This window comes from Pelobates fuscus, chromosome 5 (genome assembly GCF_036172605.1).
Source record: "Pelobates fuscus isolate aPelFus1 chromosome 5, aPelFus1.pri, whole genome shotgun sequence".
Lineage (NCBI taxonomy): Eukaryota > Metazoa > Chordata > Amphibia > Anura > Pelobatidae > Pelobates > Pelobates fuscus.
In genome coordinates this window covers 217482465-217505858 of record NC_086321.1, presented here as the reverse complement: position 1 = coordinate 217505858, position 23394 = coordinate 217482465, and the positions used below count along the sequence as shown (strand labels likewise).

Sequence of the window (23394 nt, the reverse complement as noted above, 5' to 3'; positions counted from 1 at the left end):
GTGTGCATGACTAATGTGGTATTAGCTGTTTAATTACAATATTCATTTTAGCATGCATTAAGACGTTTTTTTTTTTGTTACTTATGTATAATATGCATGTGAGCTGGCATGTAACACACATTACTTTAATTTTTCTAACAGTGTGAATCTCCCCGTGGTGAAATAATTCCCCTGAAATTAACTGGCTTTTATACAACAAAGCTGAACTACATATGTACCACTGAAAGCTGTACACATCCAGTGTCATGTATAATAAATATGCTTGTTTTATTTATGTTTAACCATTTGAGTGCCAGCAATGTGTTAGATACACTGTGTACAAGTGACCTGTTCTTCACTATTAACCCCTTAAAAACTAGGAGTTAGGCAGCTCTCTAGATAAGGACATGCATGGTATGCCATGGAACCCTATGGGATTAACACATTTCTATTGATGATGAAGTTCAAAAACAAGCAAAAACTAACATAATCATGTGTCATTATTTACCCATTGCATATAAAAAAAAAAAAAAAAATAGAGACACAGTATAATAGTATTGTCATCTCAAGCTGATTCTGATATTGCCATCCAACAAAAAGAATGGAAAAGGGGAGGAGCAACGAGGGCAATCCAGAGCTTGTTTGCATAGTGTGCTTGCAATGCTCCTGTCCCCACAACTTCTTAGTGGCTGTTACACCTCTTGTTAACTAACACAGCTGTCATGTGAAAACCCACATGCTCTGCGCTTCACACAGCCTCCCTTTCTTTCCTTGCTTCTTCATTTTCTTTCCTCTTTTTTTTTTTTCCTGGTTAGATTGTTGTGGCAGCTAGCTTGCTACCCATTGCATAATCCAGCCCCCCTCCTCACCCGTGCAAGTGATCAGAAAGAAATCTGGAGCGGTGTGTAACAGAAGAAGAAAGCTGTGCACAGCAAACAAGCTGAGTCTATACAGTACAGTGAGAAGCGAGCCCGAGAGAACCACAGAAAGAGACAGAGAAAGAGAGAGAGAGAGACTGCTAGCAAGCAAAGGGATGGTTTGTTCACTAGATGTGCTGCTTTCTGCCTCTATGAGAGGATTTGTCTGCTAACTGTCCATGCTGGGATCTTCATGATTGCGCTGAGAAAGAAGTCTTCTCCTCACCATCACCATGCGAGGTAAGGGACAGGAGGGGGTGCTGAAGATGGCTAAGATTCTAAAGTCTGCTTGATACAGAGTTCCCGTCATTATGTTGCTCATTAAACAGCTCCTGTATCTCTCTAAACCGGCGAGCTGCTAGGAGCATCTGCCTGTGTTTGAAGACCTTGTCATTTCTATTAGCTGTCAAGGTTCAAGTATAGAGACATTAAACAGTTGACTGACACTCTGAGTGATTAAGACATCCTTACCTTGGTCCTTGGTCTTTCACACAGTTGGAGAAAAGCTTTAATGGAGTTAGTTAAATGAGAAATACTAAAGGTACCTTGTGTTTGTTAAAAACAAGGTTTTGTGAATAAATTCTAGAAATGGTACAAAAGTGAATGGATACATTGTTAGCATCTTGGCACATGTGATAGCTGCATTATGGCCTTGGTCAGGTAATTGTTGGGTTGACAAGTCCAGAAACTGGATATTGTATTAAAAAAAAAAATCTTAACCACAGTTTTTTAATCAAGGATGCAGTCCTGTCACTGTACTTTTGTGGGGTATAGATATGCAGAAGATGTCAAGAACTGTGGGGTATTTCCTTCTGTGCATCCTGCTTGAACCTTACACCTTAGGTCTTGTCAACTGTATAGTTCATGGCTAAGACATCCAGAACTGTCTTTCTAAGGCTAGGGGTTCTGCTGGAGGTTTAGAAACCAATTAGTAGCAATTGTAAATAATGTGGAAATTGAGTGTGCTGCCAAAGGTCTACTTGTTTTTTCTCTTAGCAATTATTATACTTTTGTTAAGTATATATATTAGAGCCAATCAAGATATCACTGAACTAATAGAATGTGTTGACCAATCAAGATTTGAGTTTAGTCTGAGTGGTTAAGAGACTTTTTTTCTGGATACCACAGAAAAGACAATGGGTAATTTAGTAGAATGACTTGTTTCCACATGATCCATATATTTATGGTTTTATGGGCAATAGCTGTATGACATATATGCAAGTCTTGGTTTGTGGTGTGTCCTAAGAATGCCTGTTTCTCAAAGGTCTTCAAAATACAGTTGCACAGGTCAAAGGTATGATTGCTCAAAGTCATGTATGTATGCCAGAATCCTAGTAGAGTTTTATCTGTTTGAAACGAATTCCCATTTTTCTTCCTTGCTATAAAGTACATGTTAAATATTTTACTGAATACTTTATTACATAAGATAAGTATTTTGCCTAGAAAATTATTTTCTAACAATAAGCAATTGCAATTCACATTACTTAAACACTTAATTTAGATTAGATAGCTAGATAGACAGACAGACAGATCAACCTGTCAGACACCTGCTTAGAATATAGGCAAAGTATGCCGAATATGCACTTATCCATACCATTATATATAGTACGGTATACAGTATGTGGACTTAGCGACATTTTCATATGCATATTACTTTACCTTGCATATGGAGAGAACAAGTGAGGAAGTTCTGCTCATGCACATTGTAGTGCTAAGGATTGTCTAAGTATTGACCTTGATCAATAGAATTTAAAGTAAACTGTTGTAAGGTGAAAGGTCTTCCAAGATTTAGTAAGATACCATAATTGTAGGAAGTAAAAAAAGAAACCACTGCTGGAGCATATTGGAAATTAGAGGATTTCTATCAATCTAAATAATCTGTTGATTTATTATAATATTCTCCTTAGTAGTGCATGTTATGTAAAAGCATGTTTCAGTTTTGTCTGTCTATCTATCTGTCTGTCTATCTATCTTTCTATCTATCTATCTATCTATCTATCTATCTATCTATCTAGCTAGCTATCTATCTCTCTATCTTTCTGATCAATTGATCTATCTATTTCTTTCTATCTATCTATCTATCTATCTACATTCATACCGAGTAGATATAGGTATAAATAGGTCTATATAGGTATATATACAGAGCACACGATATGAATTATTAGTATATATAATATAATTTTAATGGTATGTTTTTGTTTTTAAATGTATTTGTTTTATTTTGTATCATGAGTCTTATACTATTGTTGTTATAATCTTTGACATTGACATCTTGATTGAAGTGCAATTTTGGAGTATTAGCATATCGTAAGTTACCTTTCGATCAGGAAGCAAAGTCTATCTTTCTCGTTGCTGTGCGCAATCGAATGGATTGTATCAAAGGCTTTGAACTCGCATTCATCCACATTTTGATCTAGGGCCAACATCAAGGATTTTTTTCCATAGCTAGTGGAGTTACAAATACTGAAGAAGGCAAAATGTGATACTGCTTGTTATTGTTCCTTGAATTGCATTTTGCCTAACATCAGTCATGACAGATTCTTTGGCATTAAAGCCAAGGGATTTTGTCTGAACTCCTGTGAATAGGGATGATGAGGGACATTTATGACACAAAGATATAGGTAGATACAGAGAGAAAATGTAATAAATTTACATTACTTCTGGGAGTATCTGGTCCAATCTCCTTGTAATTGTAGTTAAAATAACTTGGTATGAAAGAGCATAGATGCAAGAAGGAAGCCCTTTGAATATAGAATGTCAAGTTTATTTACGTAACAGTTCGTCATTGTAAATGAATAACCAAATAGTGAAATGTATAGAAACAATAAATATCCAACTAAGTTATGAACATTATCTTTTAAGGCCTGACTACTGAATTTTACTTCTGAATTTACCAAAGCACTGTATAACTACCCCCCCATCGCTGCCGCTATAATGTTTTTATAGGAGTTGTGCTTTCCTGGTTAAATCACTGACAAAACAGTAGCATTTCTCTTTTTTCATCCTTAGTTAATGCAAGTAAAGTGGCACTAGTCAATTCTATTGTCTAACTAAACCATGTGAATGCCACACTAATAATATATACTTTTATTCAAGTTAGATTTAGCTGTATTTGACAATGCTATCATTTAATGCAAAGTTGCAGTTGCACCCTTACATATAATCGTACCATTCAATCTTGGGAGATTATTTGGTGTTTGGCTTCTTTTGAATAAGAAACTTAAATAGGAGCCTCAACTTTACTGTCAGTGTGTGTGTTACATGCACATATGTTTGCAAACTGTGTACTGTGACTGTATACATCTTTCTCAACAATATTTATGGTACACAACTGATGTTTGTGCTATTCCATGTCTCTGTATGCGGTACTACCAGCTGCATTTCTATCATGTCCTTGCATCTCTGCACTGTTAATTTTTTTAATGTGGTTACATGTTTTGAACATATTAATTTCCTTGTATTTATACAACTCCTAAAGTTATTATTGGTTTTGTTTTTTTTCTATCTATCTATCTATCTATCTATCTATCTATCTATCTATCTATCTGTCTGTCTGTCTATCTATCTGTCTATCTATTTATCTATCTGTCTATCTGTCTGTCTGTCTATCTCTCTATGTATCTATCAAACACACAGAAAAACAGATTGGCAGACATATAGTGATCAATCAATTTATCTATCAATAGAGCGATCAATCTACATGTCTATTTATCATTTATCTATTACTTCTTTCTGTTCTGTCTTTCTTTGTTTTGATAAAGAAAGGGATGGTTAGATAGTGATCTCCACCATTTGCAGATAGATAGATAGGTAGGTAGATAGATGATAGATAGATAGATAGATAGATAGCTACATCGTTCAGTTGTTCACATACACATGGATAAGTAGATATAGACATCATATATACACGGTCTAGGAATACATGTGCATACATATCTTACATGTTACAAAAAAAGTATATATATATATGTGTGTGTGTGTGTATATATATATATATATATATATATATATATACATACATACATATATATTACATAATGTACCATATAAATATATAATTATTCAGATGTATGTCTATAAACATAGTTAATTATAATCTGAAGGGCTGCATGTTTTATAATATAGGCCTTTGCCTAGTTTTATTTTCATTACATCAGTTGTAGATATGTAATATTACATTAAATAATTATCAATGCTTCTAGACAGCACCAGCTAAAGTAATTCAGAAATATTTAACAAATTCAAGAAAAAGTGTAAAGATGTAGTTAAACTCTTTAGCACTATGTATGTATTCCATGCATTCACTTGCATTCACAGTAGTGCCCATATGTAATATCATTAAAACGCATACTCAATTAAATGTCATTGCCAAAAATATCTGTTTATTTCTTGCTGCTTCCATGTAAAACGCATGCATATGTTTCATTGTTTAGATAGTGGTTTGATTTCATAGTGATCCCTGCACAATGATGCTCTTATAAGCAATATTTGATTGTATTCTATATAGTCTTACAGCTTTAGTTAACTCAAACTGATTTTTTTTGTTTTTTGTTTTTAACAATAGCAATAAGGATAAACAAAAGTGAGCATAAAAGTACAATATGTCTCATGATAGAAAATCAAATCTCTTCTATTCAAATGTTAAATGATTTCCTCTTGATACTTATTATTTACTACTATTGCATGGTTTTCATTAGTTTGTTGGATGGGGTACCTATTAAAAAAAAAAAAAAGAAACAGAAATCATATAATTCATGAACATTTGGAGGAATTAATATTTTGATGAATGTCATATGGTAAGCTGATAAAAGAAAGAAAGGGTTGGTTGTTTTGTAGTCACTATGTATGTAAAGTAGTGTTCGTACCTTTTTGACCAATCACCATTAGTGTAATATTACACTATGTTCCTTAGTCTGTGAAAAGAAAATGGATGCTTTTATCAAAAGACCAGAGGATCATATTATGCGTATGTGTCGCCGCGATTTCTCTTACAGCAGCAAGCAATCACAAAACTTTAGCCATATAAATATGCAAAGTATACATTTTTTGAGTATATACAGTCCATTTTAACAAAGTATGTAAGCGCTTGGATATATGTGATACATTATAAGCACTGTTTAATGTACATATTAAAAAACATTATTGCAAAATTTAATGAGATACTTATACATATGAGAGCAATTCAGCTATTAACTTAGGTTGCTGTGTGAAATGTAATTACTTTGTAATTACTATTCTTCCTCTTCTTAGCTTTCTCATCCTTATTTACCTGTAAACTCTAAAAATAACTAACTCTTTTATATATACACACACACACACAGACACACATCTTTGTGTGTGTGTGTGTGTGTGTATGTGTGTGTGTTTTTTTTTCAACAAACCACACAGTACGTACGTATATACATGCTATCTGTGTGAATGTTGCAAAGAGAGAATTAATGTCGGTGTACATTCAACATTAATATATTCTTCATCTCCATCAATTAGTATAACACATCAAATATAAAATGACTTACTAGTTTGCCTTGTATAAATATGTATAAAGATATACAGTATACATGTATTCTTTTGATGTTATGAGTAGTATATAAAAAAAACCCTGGTCCCTACCAGCATATTCCATAATATACTGAGAAACGTACTTGGAAAACTGTACACAAAATGTCATTGAAGGCTGAAAGAGAAATCATTTCTGTATTTATATTAGATTTTACAAATATGCACTTTTGTATACTTTAGGGCCTATAAAGGGTCAAGGCAGTAAATTTCAGTTGATTCATTAAATTATTATCAGTACTTACACAAACATTGCTTTGCCCAGTAACAAAGTAACCTTTCTCCTGCAGTATACAATGAAATGCAGATGAGAGACAAAGATGACATGTCATTTTCCCCAATACATCAGTGCACAGTGACTGAGCCTTAATAAGCTATTGTACCGCGCTGCAGACTATGTTAGCTATGAATAAATAAATAATGCCGAAGGATAGTTAATACCAAACAATCAAGCTTCAGTATTTCGATTATGGATCACGCCTTTCTATTGTGCAGACCTTTAATACTAATTAAGGTGTTTGTCAGATTTATAAAGTCAAATTTTTTGAAAGATCTATTAGACCTTAAATAATCCTTTCATTTCTGGCATAGCCAAAAAACTCATATTTTTTTGAGGCGATATTTGGGATAAATCAAGAACAGCTAGAAAATTGTTCTTGCCCTTGTTAACTTGTCAATGGAGTATTATTAGGCTTGGATTGAGTTGCATATGTCAATTTTCACACGGAAAGCAGATAACGAACGGCGTAAATACATTTTATGTGCAACCAGCATAGTGAATTTATGAAGACTAAATATTTTTCGTGTATAACATAATATTATATGACATTACATATGTAATAAAAAAAATAGTTTTATTATTGTGAAAATATGTCTAGGTAAATACATTTTATATATGTCTATATGATGTGTAGTCTGAAAGGTTTTGCAAAATTACTTAAAATTGGTTTTAATTAAAATTGAGGACATCATTTAGTGTGTTGCTTTGCTTGTTTAATTTTACAAAAAAGTAAATGATGATTTAAAAAAAAAATTAATATGGTGGTGCTGAATAAGTTTCATAAAAGTGGACACATTTGTTATTTTTTTGGATGAACATCTCAACCTCGATTGATGAGCATTAAATGAAAGTGTTTTTTTTTTTATTTTTTTCACTGCCGAATAAATCAATTTGTTTCTTTCAAATGAAGCAGGGAATTCACTCTAGACAAGGTTTGTGCTCTCAAACTGAAGGATGTCTGCTTTGTAGCTAAAGACAAAAGAGAGCACACAGGAATACATATTGATTGAACTAATCATCTGATGAATAGGAATGAGTTTTACCAGTAATAATAATGGGCTGTGTTAACTAGCCCCCTTTTGTGGTCCATATGCTGCCCTTTCAACCCATGACCCCATCCATTCAGTCTGTATTGAGAGGAACCACAGGTGTTATAACGGCATTTTGGCTAAATGAAGCTAAATAAAACAGTTTGGTAAATAAAGGACAATAGAATGGTTACATTGAACTCCTTAGTAAAACAACATGATGAGCAGACAATGACAAGGACTTAGGGCTTGGTGATCAGACCATGACTGTGTGGCTTTTTTTTTTTTTTTGTTAAGAACAAGGACTTACCCATGAAATGAACACATCTAGACTAGCAAAGGACATTATGGGTACTACTAAAGAACTATTCTGGTGAATATTGTAAAGGTGGAGAATCCACCAATGGAATTTTTGAGCAACTTGCTGCATTTATTGAACTTATTCTGTAATTATTGTGTTCTGCAATTGTTCTCCTTTCTAACACTGTGCAAAATTAACTTATCTATATATATTTTTTTTTCTTAACACGTTTTAATAGTGGCAACTGGAACACTTATTGTGTATAAACAGTAGTGCAAACACCCCCAAATACCAAGAAATGTACTTGCATAGATTTATAATATTTGAATCTTAATATGTTAGAAATTGGCCCAAGCAGTATTTTTTAAATAACCGGCGTATGTTATGTAGAGTATGTGGGTAGCACTGACCCCTCTTTTTACTATGTTCCGAAAGTTATGTATATTAAATACAAATAGTGTACATATAGTGTGACTTTGTATGATAACACTAGAACATTAACATATTAACAGTCTGTACACTCATTTGTTTAGTAGTCTATTATTTACATATTTGTTATTATTTTTATAATGGAAATCATGTGTACATTCCTCAACTTTGGAATATATTAATACTTGTTTTTAATTTAATATTTATTGCTAATAATTCATGCTTAATTATGTAATAAGTATATAATTATTATAATAAAAGCATTTTGTTACAAAAAAACAATAATCACAAAATTAATTGTATACGGTTACCATGAAGTTTGTAGAGAATCAGAATAAAATACAATCTATATGCCCAAATCACTCTCTGTTTACAATGGGGAGAAATGTGAATATGATTATGTTTAATGTTAAAGATAAAACTATTTTTATTTGAAAATAATAGTACATATGTAATGTAGTTTGTTAAGACACTCATATAATCATAAACTATGATATAAGTAACAGGTGATGTTTAACTATTTGCACTTCTTGTGATTAGTTCAGGAAAAAAATATTACACTACTGACAAATGTATTTCATTTTTGATATTTTGAAAAACAAAAAAAAACAAAAAGATGACATGTTACAATAGTCAGTGACATTTCAGTAATAAAATACATTATGTAACAAACCACGTCTAACATATTTAGCTTCTGTGATGATGTGTTCATGATTGTTGCTTAAAGGTGAAGCAATAGTGAGTGGGAGTATGCTGTGAATGGATTGATAATTGATAAAGTGCAATGATGTTGAGATTAAAGGTCAAGCAAAGATGCTTGCTAGATGGACTCATCATTCCTGAAGGGCTAGTGGCATGAATAGTTTGATGTTAAAAAAATGTGTATACATTATTAAATGCAAATCTCTCTAAGAAACTAAAACGTAAAAAATTGACTAATAAATAAAACACAAAATGCAAAATCTTCAATTTTAGTCTTTTGAACATGTGTAATAGGTGTAAAATTACATTTGTTTATGTTTTGGCTTACTTAATAACAGTGAATCATTCAGCAAATAAATGTTATAGTAGTTAAAAAAACCAACACTTTTTTATAGTGTTAAAAAAATAGAAATATGTTTCATTTCTTGCATACATGATACTAGTAGAAATAGTAAACAAATGGTTATTTAACAATAATATACAATTGCATTGCAAAGCCATGTATCGTTGTAACTATATATTTTTTTTTAAAAAAAAATTAGTTTGGTGTCATTTATATTAATTACTTGACTTGCTTTGTTGTTTAATTGGAAAACATCTCCAGAAATGACTTTTTTCTAATTATGAATGAATCATGTCATGTAAGAATTATTACTAATTGCTGTTTAAAGAAAATATCCAAAACATTGGCTTAGTGTATTTCAGTTTAAATATGGTACCTTTCAATTGGTATTTTGCATGTTTATATGCAACAGCTAGGGGTATTAGACTATCTACAGAACAGTATGGAAATTTGCCAATGTGTTATGTCCAAAGAAATATTTATAGAATATTAATCTAAACTGAATAATTAATCTAAAATCTTCAAAAAATATACAAAGGGAAAGTTCAAGAATTCTACTGGCCAATACAGGATGTCAACACGTATACGCACAGACCTGATGCTTTGCACTCTTTGGAACAGGAAGAATATATATATATATATATATTATTATTAAGTCGATGAGTACACCACATGTTGCTATTTTGGCTAGATAGATAGATAGATAGATAGATAGATGCAGCAAGAGAGACAGACAGAGAGAGAGAGAGGGAGATAAACAAAAGAATAATAGGCTGTTCTCAAAGGACTTAAAAAAATAGGTTACATCAGAAATTACTAATCAACATTTTGACCCATTCTTGTTTTATCAAGCTCTTGTAACTTTATATTTGGAACTAATAAAACACAATTATTAAGTCTTTTAAGTGTACCCCATTTTGCTATTTTGGCTATACATATATTGCGTATTTGCACAAAGACATTAGAATATTTATTCCAATTTAGGAGAGTGCCAAGCATATTTTGATTTATAACAGAATCCATCGAAGTTTCTTTAAAACTAGGGTTATATCAAGCTTCATGAATGACATTCCGCTAGAAGCCATTTTTAGTTTTAATACTAATTTGAGTCTAGATGTCTGGACATGTCTAGAGTAACTTGTCTTCTTCTTTTGTAGCTATTCACTACACATCATTTGTAATAAGTGTAAGACTAATGAAGGCAGACATGGTAAGGGCATTAAGACTTAAATCCACAAGTTAAAATTCCTTGCCGCACAGAACCTGTACTCTCATTTGCGCGTGTAGAGGCTAAGGCTTTGCCTTGACTATATTAGCTCATAGCTGCAAAAAGTTACTGAGCTATCACTACCAGTATGGTGCTCTTCTCGTGCTCTTTCTATAACATGGCTGACTTCAACAGGTCAACACTAGCTTTCTGTATGAAAGATGACAACTTCAATCTCTAATTTGTGGAGTAGCATAAGGAAGTTAGAGCTAGAATATGTATATGCACATGAATATCCATGAATTGCTGATAAAACTGTAGTGTGCTTCTGTAGGCCAATTAGATATTCCGTAGATAAAGGTTCTATTCATTGGACATGTTTAAAGATGTTGTTTTACTCACTGATGGTTTTGTAGGCAGATTAGAGTGACCAGAGAGGCAGATTAGAGCTGTAGTTATCTAGTGAAGGTGTGCTGTGTGGATGCCAAACAGACTTACAGAACACGGCACAAATTGATAAATAGGCATCTACTCCATGAAGATCAATAAACTTGTAGAAGGGTGTGATTAGTACTGAGGAAACCACTAATTGCTAATTACACATCGGACAAAGCAATGCAATAATTAGGACGTTGGGTACATTGTGTTAGAGATATTATGAAAACAGCTTTCATGAATTTCGTAATTAAATCAGAATTAAATCACCTTTATTGACCTGTTTAAAATATATTTTTATGCAATAGGTCATCACAAAATAAAACTAAAAAATAACAGTCAGACAAATTAGTAAAAGAAAGAATATCTAGTAAACAAATTTGTTTAAAAAAATACAAAAAGTCTTTTTTTTTTATTGCATTTGGCAATAATATTTTATTTTTCATGAAGAACACAGGCCAGTTTTAATGAATTGGCCAAGTACTGTAAAAGTGACCTCATCCACATTTTGTTCTAACTTGTTAGTCAGCACTGGTTAGAGACAATTTCAAAAGTTAAGTGAATATACAACTCCCTAGACAGCCAATAAGCATGGCAATGTGTTAATAGAAAAAGCATGTTGAGTCATTTTGTAGACACCAGTTGTGAATTCAAAGCACATTAGAAAATGCCTATATGTCGAAGTGCATTAAATATCTAAACGCACTGAGATACAGTTCATCCTTGTCATTTAAGTCATTTGTTTTCTCTTAAATACGGAGTAGTGAATTTAGCATTATCTGTTAATTACAAGACAAGTGTAAAATTTCAAATTTTATTATGTTGACCTTTTTTATTTTACCTTTTTTCTAGATACAATGAGGTACATATAGATTTTTTAACAAATCACATTCATGATTATTTCCATTGCATTATGTTTCATTCCATCCTTTTTATTTAATCACAGATAGTCTCCTTCCAGTAGTGGAACTGTCACTGCACCAAGGCTCATATGCTTAGGGGGCCCGCTGGGTTGCCCATTCACTTAGGGCTACCCGATGGCAATGTGTCTTCAGGGAATCGGTCAGCACTGCAGCCCTTTAACAGCGTTACAGGGCCCCTTTAATAATGGTAGAACAATTCACATCCCTCCCAGTTAACAGACTGAGCTGCACAGGAGGAGAAAGCAGTGAGGAGGGGAGTGCAGACTGGGAAGGCATATGGCACTGGAAGGGAGGTAACTATATACACCAGGACCCTCTCTACTTTATTTCTACCACTGTCTTCCACTATGCACATATTTCTATTTCACAATAAAATGTCCTGCTAAACTTTGTAACAGTTTAAAATGGCAGGTACACTATGCTATGCCTAAGCCTAAGTCTTCGTTAAAGGACCACTATAGTGCCAGGAAAACATACTCGTTTTCCTGGCACTATAAGGTCTCTAGGTCCCCCCACCCTTAGGGTCCCCCTCCCGCCGGACTCTAGGGCGAGGAAGGGGTTAAACACTCACCTTTTCTCCACCGCCGGGCTCCCTCGGTGGTGGGGACTCTCCACCTCCTTTCCCCGTCATCCGCTGAATGCGCATGCGCGACAAGAGCCGCACGCACATTCAGCCAGTCCATAGGAAAGCATTCTCAATGCTTTCCTATGGACGCTGGCGTCTTCTCACTGTGAAAATCACAGTGAGAAGCGCGGAAGCGCCTCTAGCGGCTGTCAATGAGACAGCCGCTAGAGGCTGGATTAACCCATATGTAAACATAGCAGTTTCTCTGAATCTGCTATGTTCACCGCAGAAGGGGTTGATCCTAGGTGGACCTGGCACCCATACCACTATATTAACCTGAAGTGGTCTGGGTGCTTATAGTGGTCCTTTAAACAAAGAATTGTGATAATCATACAGAGATGTATCCAATATTATATATTATATTCAGGACTGAATAATATTGTCAATGGTAATAGTAATGTATAAAAAGAGGTAAATGTATGATTGTTAAGACTTACTGCATCTAAATGTAACTTATAAATGGTCAAATTTAATTTGGCTGCAGATACATTCTTTGAATGCTAGCCTCTTTGTTATTTTTATTTACAAATTGCCAACATATCCCGCTGTATAATCACAAGTGGGTATATATGTGAAGACTTCACTAGTACTTAGAGTCTGTTGGTTGTGGGGTGTTATTCACAGACAGCAGGTCTGCCTATAAAACAGTGGGCTTAACACAAGAGATATTAGAGAGATCTTGAGAATATACTGGTTTGTAGAATCATGAATTAGCAGTAAGATTAGCTTTTGGTAGCAGGATAGGCTTCAAGTTGTAATTCTAGCTGTGGAAGAGCTGTTATGTACATCAAAACAATTACACAGAATAGAAGAAGAAAAGGTGATGTCCTGCAGGTAGGGGTAGGAGGTAGTGATGACAATGGTACAGGTTATGGGAAAACCAGAGATGGTAATGCAGGCCTGTCGTCATTGATGATGGGTGGGACATTTCTTACAGTTGACTAAACAGTTCTAAACTGATCCTTCAGTCTGGATTGCAGTGAGAGAAGGTATATGATGGGAAAATAGAGTCGAAGCTAATTGCAGTAATTGAGGAAACTGAAGTGAGTGTTTTAGTATTTTGGTTGTATCTTCTGCGATCAATAGTGGGATTTAGGAGCTGTTGCCCAGGTGCCTTCAGCAGGATTAGTGAGAGAATGTACGAGAATGAGAAAGAGGGTGAAGGAGAGAGTGAAGCTAAATGTAACCTGGAGAATGAAGTGCAAACTAAATCTGATTTAATCAGTAAAGAAAATTTCTAGTTTTGGTCAGGATGAAGAAAAAGGGTATCATTAACAGAACCATAACTTCCATTGTGTGATAAAAAGACATATCAATTAAGCATTTTATTACAAACTGGAGTTTATTCACAAAATTGTGTTAAATAGAAAACTTAAATTACAAGACTAGCCACATTGACAAAATAGTTTACTATGACAAATTTTTCACCTCATCGTTTTTGGAAGAAATATTGCTCTTTTGTTTTCCGTTCACCCTAATTCTGTGTTTGGTGATTAAAGCCCATTGTGCATTTAATTGTATTTGAAAAATAATACATTCATAATAAATGGGTTATTATAACACGTTCATCAAAAGTAAAATAAGTCTAGTGGATAATAGATTTTGAGTCAGATTGTTTGTATGGTGATGACTTTCTTTGCGTTCATTACATTGTTTCAAACCCTAAGAGTCAGTTCCAGGTGGAAAACAGCTGGTTTATGGAAATGTTGTTGAGAGCAGAAGACAGTCAGTGTTTCAGATTCCAGGAGAGGAGATCTTTAACTAACAACATCTTACTGTACAAGAAAAAGAAAATATTTGGTTGACTGATGATGCTGTATATGACTTGGACTACAACACTATCTTGGTTAGCTGTAAATCTCTTATTCATATTCATGACATAATTGCAAAACATACTTAAAAAATACAAACTAGGTCTTGTCAGTTTTCAGAATATTATATGATGTCAAAGCCATTGGGTCATTTTGTTTAGGTAATAATATTGACTCAAAGTCCAAACATCATAAAGGTTCCATCGTAGAGGCAACCATTAACAAATATAACCATTACACTTTGGCTTGGTTCATATACCTCCTTATGAATGCCGGCCTAACACAATAAGCCACCTTGGGAATGCTAGAACTTAAATAAAAAGGCATATTGTAACGAGAATATACCCCTACACGCAGGATCCAGCTAAACAAAAGGCAGAACAGAGGAGAGATACGTCTACCGGACCTTAGAATGGCCGGACTCGACGTATATAGGAGAAGTACAGAGTCAGGAACAATCCGAGGTCAAGGGCACAAAGAGACAGCGTAAACGAGGACAAGCTGGGGTCTGGTACACAGGAAACAGCAAGCCGGCAAACAGAACAGACAAGGATAAAGTGAAAACGAAGTCAGAATACAAAGCCAAGGTCAAGTACGGAGGAACACAACTTAACACAACAAGCGCTAAAGGGAACTGTAGCAGAAACCACAATAGGGCAAGGAACTAAGGGAAAAGGGTAAGTATAAATAGGTTCAAAAGTAATGTGATTGGCTCCTGTCACTTCCACACCCCCAAAAGGTAAGTGTATGGGGTGTGTGGGATGACAGGGGCCAATGGGAGCCTTTTGGAAATTTAGGCTCCCACTGTCTCTTTAAGAGCGCGCCCGAGACTCGCGGCGCGCTCTTAGATTCAGGCGGGACATGTGACCGCATCTCGCGGTCACTGCCCGCCTTCCTGTCTAAAACGTCGGATGAGCGGATCTGGGTATGTAGTACCTGCTTAATTCATGATTACATTTTTGCTAAATTATTATTTTTTTCCTCTGGGAAGATTGTTCAGAAAAAGTGGTAAAAGTTAAGAATTTTTTTTTCACTTTCTGAATATTTGCACAATATGATATTTATTGCCTACATGTATGCACGATGAAAGGTAAAAAGTGTGCCAAAAACGTGCATCTGTTTTCATTTTTTAACATTCTTGTTGATAGTCAGATTGAATAAGCTAATACCAGGATGAACAGTTTATTTGTGTATTTGTTTGTTTGTGTGTTTGTGTGTTTGCTTAGAGTAATAATTATATGAGCTATCCCATATCAGGGATGCTTTATGGATTATATCAACAAAAATGTGAATTTGTATTTAATTAGGTACTTTTCTTTACTTCAAGGTGCATGTCTTTATCTCTGGGTAAGGATTTGGTTATGACAGTGATTCCCAAACTGTGTGCCAGGCGCCGCGAGGGGCACACAGGGGAGCCGCGAGTTATTTTTCCGGTGCTATGATGATAGCACCGGGAACTGTGCTCTCCCCTGCCTGCTCTGCAGGACCGGACAGGAGTTTAGAGATCTCCCTCTCTGGCCCGCTAGCACTTTGCTGGTAGCCGGCAGGGGAGGGAGGGAGAGAGGACCAGTGGGAGCTCTAACCTGCAACTCCACCGGGTTCTCCTCTCGCGAGCTTGAAACGTTGCCGTGGTTACCACAGCCATGCTCCGAATCTCACGAAAGTGAACTCTAGCAGCTCCTGAGGCTGCTGGAGTTCACTCTCACCACCAGGGCTTCCTCACCAGGACCACCAGGGATTGCAGGAAATATCCCCCCTCCCAGGCAAAAGTAAGCAGGGAGGGGGGACATCATTTTTATTTTTAATATGAAGTATATATTTATAAATTTTCCCTACACCCCCACAGACCCCACACCACACAATAGCTCTCCCATACACACGCACTGCCCCCCAATTTACACACAATTACCCCCATACACACACACTACCTTCCATACACACACTTCCCCCATAGCCCACCCATACACACTGCCCCCCATGCACACACACTGTGCCCCTCACACACACTGTACCCCTCACACACACTGCACCCCCACACACACTGCAGCCCCACACACACACACACTGTACCCATTACACACACACTGCACCCCACACACACTGTACCCCTCACAGAACCTGTTCCCCCCCACACACACACATTGTACCCCTCACACACACTGTACCCCTCATGCACAAACTGCCCCACACTCAAACTACATCCTTCACAAACACAATGCACGCCTGTACACAGACTGCATCCCTCACACACACACGCACACTGCACCCCTCACACGCACATATATTGCAACCCTCACACACACATATTGCACCCCTTACACACGCACACCCACCCACACACACTACAGCCCCTATCCCGGCAGACCCCAGGTAAGTTGTCAAACTGTTCTTAAACAGTTTGACTACTTACCCCGGAAGGGCACTACGACACTATTGGCCCCACAACCACTACAACGTAATGTAGTGGTTATTGTGCCTGGATTGTTTCTTTAAATAATCTACCAGTGCCACTCCCAAGAGTGACTTGGGGTGCCTTGGAAAAATATTGAAATATTAAGGGCCTTGAACCTAAAAAGTTTAAGAACCACTGGGTTATGACATTTATTTGATCCCAAAATGGGAACCAGAGATATTGGTCCTAAAAAGCCATGGATATAATTTTGGCCATACCTCATTGTTAGCGCTGAGTCCCTTGTAATACTGAGAAAGAAATAACATTTCCAAATACAAAATGTGTGACAGTGTCACCTTAATGTACCATATTTGAAATACATTTTACAGATACTATAAGATTTTAATGTAGTGGGGTGTAGAGTTAGACACCACAGCATGGCTTGAGGTTAATGCAGCTGGTGTGGAGTTTATAAATATGTGTTTATGTACAATTCTGAATTAATTGAAAGATTTGGTGTCACAATGTCATTTTTGGAACACAGGGATTAAAGTTGGATTTAGGGCATGGTATAGGACTGGTTTTAAGAGGGACTTCAGTCTGCATATGTAGGAGGAACTATACCCTTTACCCTTGGGCCAAAATCATTGGTCTGATAACTTTATGCTCACTTTTGTAATTACCCTGAGCATGATTACACAGGTGCCATCTACATTTGGAAAAACACTGCCTATGTTTTGAACCAGAGTGACTTTTTGTGCCTAGAAACACCACATTATTTTCCCTATAGAAAGCAGATGAAATAGCAAATAGAAACATTACTGATGTACCAATATTCTAAGTATGTAATGAAATAATTACGGACAATAGCAATATAACCTCACCCGGCAAAAAATAATTTACCTCTAACTAAAGCAATAACATTTTCAAACTGACCTATATCTGAAAGATATTAAAGAACTGACAAACTACAAGAACCCTATCCCACTTAGCCCTCAAATATAATGCTAACCACTTAATACATAAAAATCAATCACCAATGGACCCAGTAAATGCTTTGCTGTATGTGTCACCATTCATATCACAAAATCATAAGTGTATTTTATTCTGACCTGAGATCAATTATACTTGAGATGAAAAGAAAACAGTAACCTTAGTCTGGAAAGATATTGCCATTAGTCACTTTAACCTAACAGTTAAATGACAGTCTGTCCCTGATCACCATCCAGAAAAGTTGCTGAATTCAGCCAAAGAGATTAGATGGTCAAGAGATTGCATAACACTGGTGTAAATCCAATGGGAATTAACAGGACAAACCTAGTCAATCACATTGGCTACTTCAATGATAATTCTATAAAATATGTTATTATGTTCTAAATTCTGGCATTGACATAAAAACTATTGTAGTTCTACGTGTTTGTTATGACCCGTTTTTAAAATTAAGTTTTGATGTTTACTGTCTTTTTTTAAATTGTACCTAACTGTATGAGCTAGTGTGGGTAAGCTTTTGCTGAGACTTGGGGTAATAGGTACCTCCTTGGCACTACACATTCAAGGTGATATGGGCATTTTGAGTGGTATTCACATTTTAATAGGGAACCTCCAGCCCTTTGAAGAGTCTACCCTATTCCAAACTCCCACAAGGTTATTTACTTATTAACTTTTACTTTTGCTATGTATGGGATGGAGGGTGTCTGCTAGTTAATAGAATTTGGAATATTATTATTATTATTATTATTATTATTATTATAACTGGTAATTATATAGCGCCAGCATATTCCATAGCGCTTTACAATTTTATCAAAGGGGGAGATTTAACAATAAATTAAACAATTACAAAAACGTACAGGTTGAAGAGGGCCCGGCTCAAACAAGCTTACATTCTATAGGACGTTGGGCATAAAACCCAGCAGGACAGGAGGTAGCAATAAAACTAGGTGGAGTGAAGCAAAGCTGGAGGAGAGAATAGAGTGCTGCCCTTTAGGAGAGAGCAAGGGACAGGTATGTGAGGTAGAGGTTACTCTGGGAAATCATAAGCGTTCCTAAAGAGATGGGTTTTGAGGCACTTTTTAAATAATTGAAGACTGGTCGTAGGCAGGCTATTCCAAAGGAAAGGAGCCACCCACGAGAAGTCCTGCAAGTGTGAGTTGACTGTACGGGTATGAGCAGCGGACAGGAGAAGGTCATGGGCCATAGTCTTTGGGACGGCTGAGGAGTGGAGCTTTACACCTGGTCTCTCAGACATTAGTATTAGACCACATCTTACTACAAGTAGTGTATGATAGTAGTGAAACTTGTTCATAAGGTTCTTTATTGATAACAGATGGACCAGGAGACTAGGCTGCATCCAACGTTATGGTTAGCCACATGATTCCTATCTTATTTTTCTTTTAAATGTATTAATTTTCTTAACCGGTTGCACTTTTGAGAGCTCCAGAGATATTTTTAATTGGTGAATTGTTCATCAATTATTTTTATTTTAGATTGTTGAAAATCTGTATGTTTGGGAGTGACTCTTAGGTACTTAAGCTGCTTATTGTTATTTCTGGATTTTATTTTTAGTTACCCCCCTGGTAGGGCACACATGGATTTTTTCATACTGTTCATATTGGAGTATCAAGAGCATGCAGTGCTAAATCCCCAATATGAATAACCGAGCAAAGGTCAAATTCATGTTTAGCTAATCTGAACTTATCAGTGTAGACATTTTTTATGTATGTATTTGTTTTTATTCAATAGCCAGATGCCAAAAACAAAATAATATTCAAAATAACTGTAAAAAAACAGATCAAATAACTTTATTACATTTGAATACTCACTTTCCTGTCCAGCAGTTTTAAACCCATCATTTTCTTTTACCTCTCACTTGAATATGATAAGCCTCCAAAGATGTGCTGTGTTATTAGTTTTCCTTCTTACTAATGATTTGCAAAATCCTTTGAAGAGCAACATTTTTACTAACAACTGCAGGCTCTCCTGTTCTTCCTGCATGTTGAATTTCACAGCAAAGAAGAGCATTTTCTTTATCTGTTTACGTGTGTGTTACAAATTCAGTGCTGGAGACCTCTGAACTCTAATTTTGTTTAGACAGGTATTCCAACAGTTTGTTAATACATAAAAATCTTTATAGTTGTTTACTGGTAGGATCTGAACTGTGTTCTAAAGGTACCAGTTTTCTTTAAGGTTTAAAATTAAAGACACACTTATGTAATGTTGTAAATATAAGGCAGACTACATCCTCTTAATGATTTTACTAACCGAGAACAAAAAGAAAATATAAATGTTGTATTATATTATATTCCTTGGAGGCATGTCCCAGAAAACACATCTTTCAGTTCATTGGTTCTGTCCGCTTTCTGATTCTTTTTAAAAGGAAGTGAATCTTCAATTAAATAAAAAATTGAGGATGGCAAATTATGCTATACCATTTGCTTAATGTATAATCACCTACCTTTTCCTTTATATTTCCTTTATTGTATGACATTTTAGAAAATATAACTAGCTGAATTAAAATATCAAACAGTAACATTACTGAGTTAACATGAAAAGACAAATGTTCTGTCTCTTAGGACCAAAGATGACCGCTGTCATTAGTTATCTGGTTATTTAAGATCTTGCATTGTCCCCATTATTTACAGTTATGAGAGATAATAATATGGAATGCTAATTGTTTTTAAAGGATTAATTTGTTAAAAAGTGTAAATATAGTAAGGATTATTTGGGGGAGTTATGATTGTATCTTTACCTGATGGTTTAGTGAGAAGAGCAGAAGACTGGTGACCTTGGCAGCACATACGTGTCTCCGTGGTCATCCTCTGATGCACTCTAATATAGTCTGGAAATGACATCATATTTAAAAGATCCATAGGTATGCTCCTTCTTGGTCTCTCCGCTCTGCCCATGACCTTCTCCTGTCCGCTGCTCGCACCTGTACAGTCAACTCATGCTTGCAGGACTTCTCGTGGGTGGCTCCCTTTCTATGGAATAGCCTGCCTACCGCCATCAGACTCTCCCCTAGTCTTCAATCATTTAAGAAGTGCCTTAAAACTCATCTCTTTAGGAAAGCTTATGGCTTCCCAGAGTAACCTCTACCTTACATACCTGTCTGTTGCTCTATCCTAAAGGGCAGCTCTCTACTGTCCCATCTCTGCTTCACTCCCACCTTTGATTACTACTTCCAGTCCTAAATTGTTTTATATCCCACCTCCCATAGACTGTAAGCTTGTTTGAGCAGGGTCCTCTTCAACATATTGTTTATGTAAGTTTTCTTATAATTGTCCTATTTACAGTTAACCACCTCCTCGCCTCCCCCCATATTATAGTAAAGTGCTACAGAATCTGTTGGTGCTATATAAATGGCAATAATAAATAAATAAATAAATAAATAAATAAAAGATTTAAGATTCTAAAGGAAGATAGCGGAAGTGATAATCATGGATTTTATGTATTTTTTTCACTGCTCATCTGACTCTATGTTCAACTGATAGTCGCCACAACTGTGTTTGTCCACTCCAGATCAACTGTCCAAATATTCTTCAATCATACGTTCATCAAGGCAACCAACAAAGCAACAAATACACTGTAATGAGTGCATCGTTCGGCAAGGAAATGTATAGGAAATATGTCAAAGGATAGTGGTTCTGGGATTATTCACAGTTGAGAAGCAATATGAACATAGAACAGACATGGCATTATGAGCATAGGATAATGTAGTAAGAAGGGCTTGTTCTAAAAAAAGATTTCTACTTTCAGTCTCTTCTGGTTGTGAATTAAAAAAATAAATGACAAAAATTCCTAAATGTTAGTATGATATCATAGTTATAGAAAAGATTAAGCCTTCTGCATTTTCATTGACTATTTCACTGTCTGTAACAAATGCTATCCCTATACTGTTTCTGACATTTCTTTAGATCTTACTGAACCATGTCTCCAGTTATTGGGCTGAGCCTAAGACTCCTACAGTGACAGTATGTTACGATTTGCTATATGTATTCACATAATACAATATTTAAATGTTAAATGACCTGACATCGGATTAACTGTGGTGGTGTGTGTGTGTGTGTGTGTTCTTTTAAGAAATAATGTAGCCCATAGTAAGAGCCTGCACATTGTTTAAACTACCATGAAGATACAGTTCTGTTATTTTTAGTGAAAGATTCAATGCTACTCATTGTTAACATGCTGATGATGTTGGAAAGAGTTAAGTAGCAGCAATGTTACAGATGAATATTACTGTAGATCACAAGTTTGGCATGTTTAATTCATTTTTCGGACACATTTTACAGTCTTGCCATGCTTTTCACATAACTTTGGCCATTTTTTTCCTTTGAGGAAATACTTTTCCTTTGAGAAAACACCAATGTTGTACTGCTGATAAAAATAGAATAGAAAATTTGCAGAAAAAAAAAAATACCGAAACAAAATAAATATGTGTGGGAAACATTTTGTAAATATGATATTGTGGTATATATGAATTTTATTTCCAACAGAATACCATAAAAAAAAACAAAAAACCTTACTTTGTGATGAGAAGACATTTTGATTTTTTTTTCTAAAGGTAATATTATGAAAATCCTTGCCTACAGAATGCATTACCTTTATCTATAGAGTGCTAATTAATATAAGCTTTACCAAATATTGGCAGTAATAATACGATGTTTGTTGGCCTTCGCGCCACTGGCATTTTGGATTCTGGTGCACTTTCACCCTTATGTTATGGACAGTTGGGATTTAAAGCAACTTTCCACCCACCATCAATACAAAACCCTAGATTTCTCACCTCGTTGTGTCCTGGTTTACAAGGAATGTTTGCCAGGATCCTTCCTATGACCTTTTCAGGTAACAGCACTCACTATTTATTAGGGTCATTGTATACATCTGTACACTTTCAAGCACCATAAGAAAAATAAATTCATAGAATTAATCAAATTAATCGAAAGCATGAAAAATCTATTAAATCTTCTAATTTGTATCTACTAAACTGTATTTTTTTTTTCATTAGAGTTATTCTATAGGCAGACAATGTTCAAGAAAAATACAGTGGACCTTTCATTCCCATAATGAATGCTACAAACTGATTTTGGGATCCTGTCCCGGTTTAGTTCCCTGGTGTCCCCACATGTGGGGACACCAGGGAATGGCCCCCGGACAGCAAAGCATGAGACGCACTTACACTGTACAGCAGGTTCTAGGACCATGCAGGGAGTGCTTTAGCTTGTGGACCCACCCCATTTTCAGGCTGACAAGACAACCCCCTTCCTGAGTTGTTTTATTATTAAGTTCTATGAGTGCACTAATTCTTAGTGGATATATTATAGAACTGAAGATTGACAGCAGGGCAACAAAAAGTCAGAGGAGAAAGTTATTCACTAAGCACTACATTTTTGCAGAAAAATTCTAATTTTTAAATTTAGGCTAAACTTGCCAAGCTGTGACTAAAGCTCAGTTGGATAATCTATAATTGTCC

At 35.5% G+C, this 23394-nt stretch overlaps 1 protein-coding gene across 1 annotated transcript in view; it reads left to right on the top strand.

Moving 5' to 3' along the window:
• The first annotated feature begins 914 nt into the window (after positions 1 to 914).
• The window catches only part of RORB (RAR related orphan receptor B), a 225180-nt gene continuing 202700 nt past the window's right edge, over positions 915 to 23394 (top strand). The window contains exon 1 of the mRNA XM_063455034.1: positions 915 to 1136. Within this exon, the coding sequence (XP_063311104.1) occupies positions 1130 to 1136 (7 nt within the window). The 5' untranslated portion in view covers positions 915 to 1129. The remainder of the gene's footprint in view (positions 1137 to 23394) is intronic.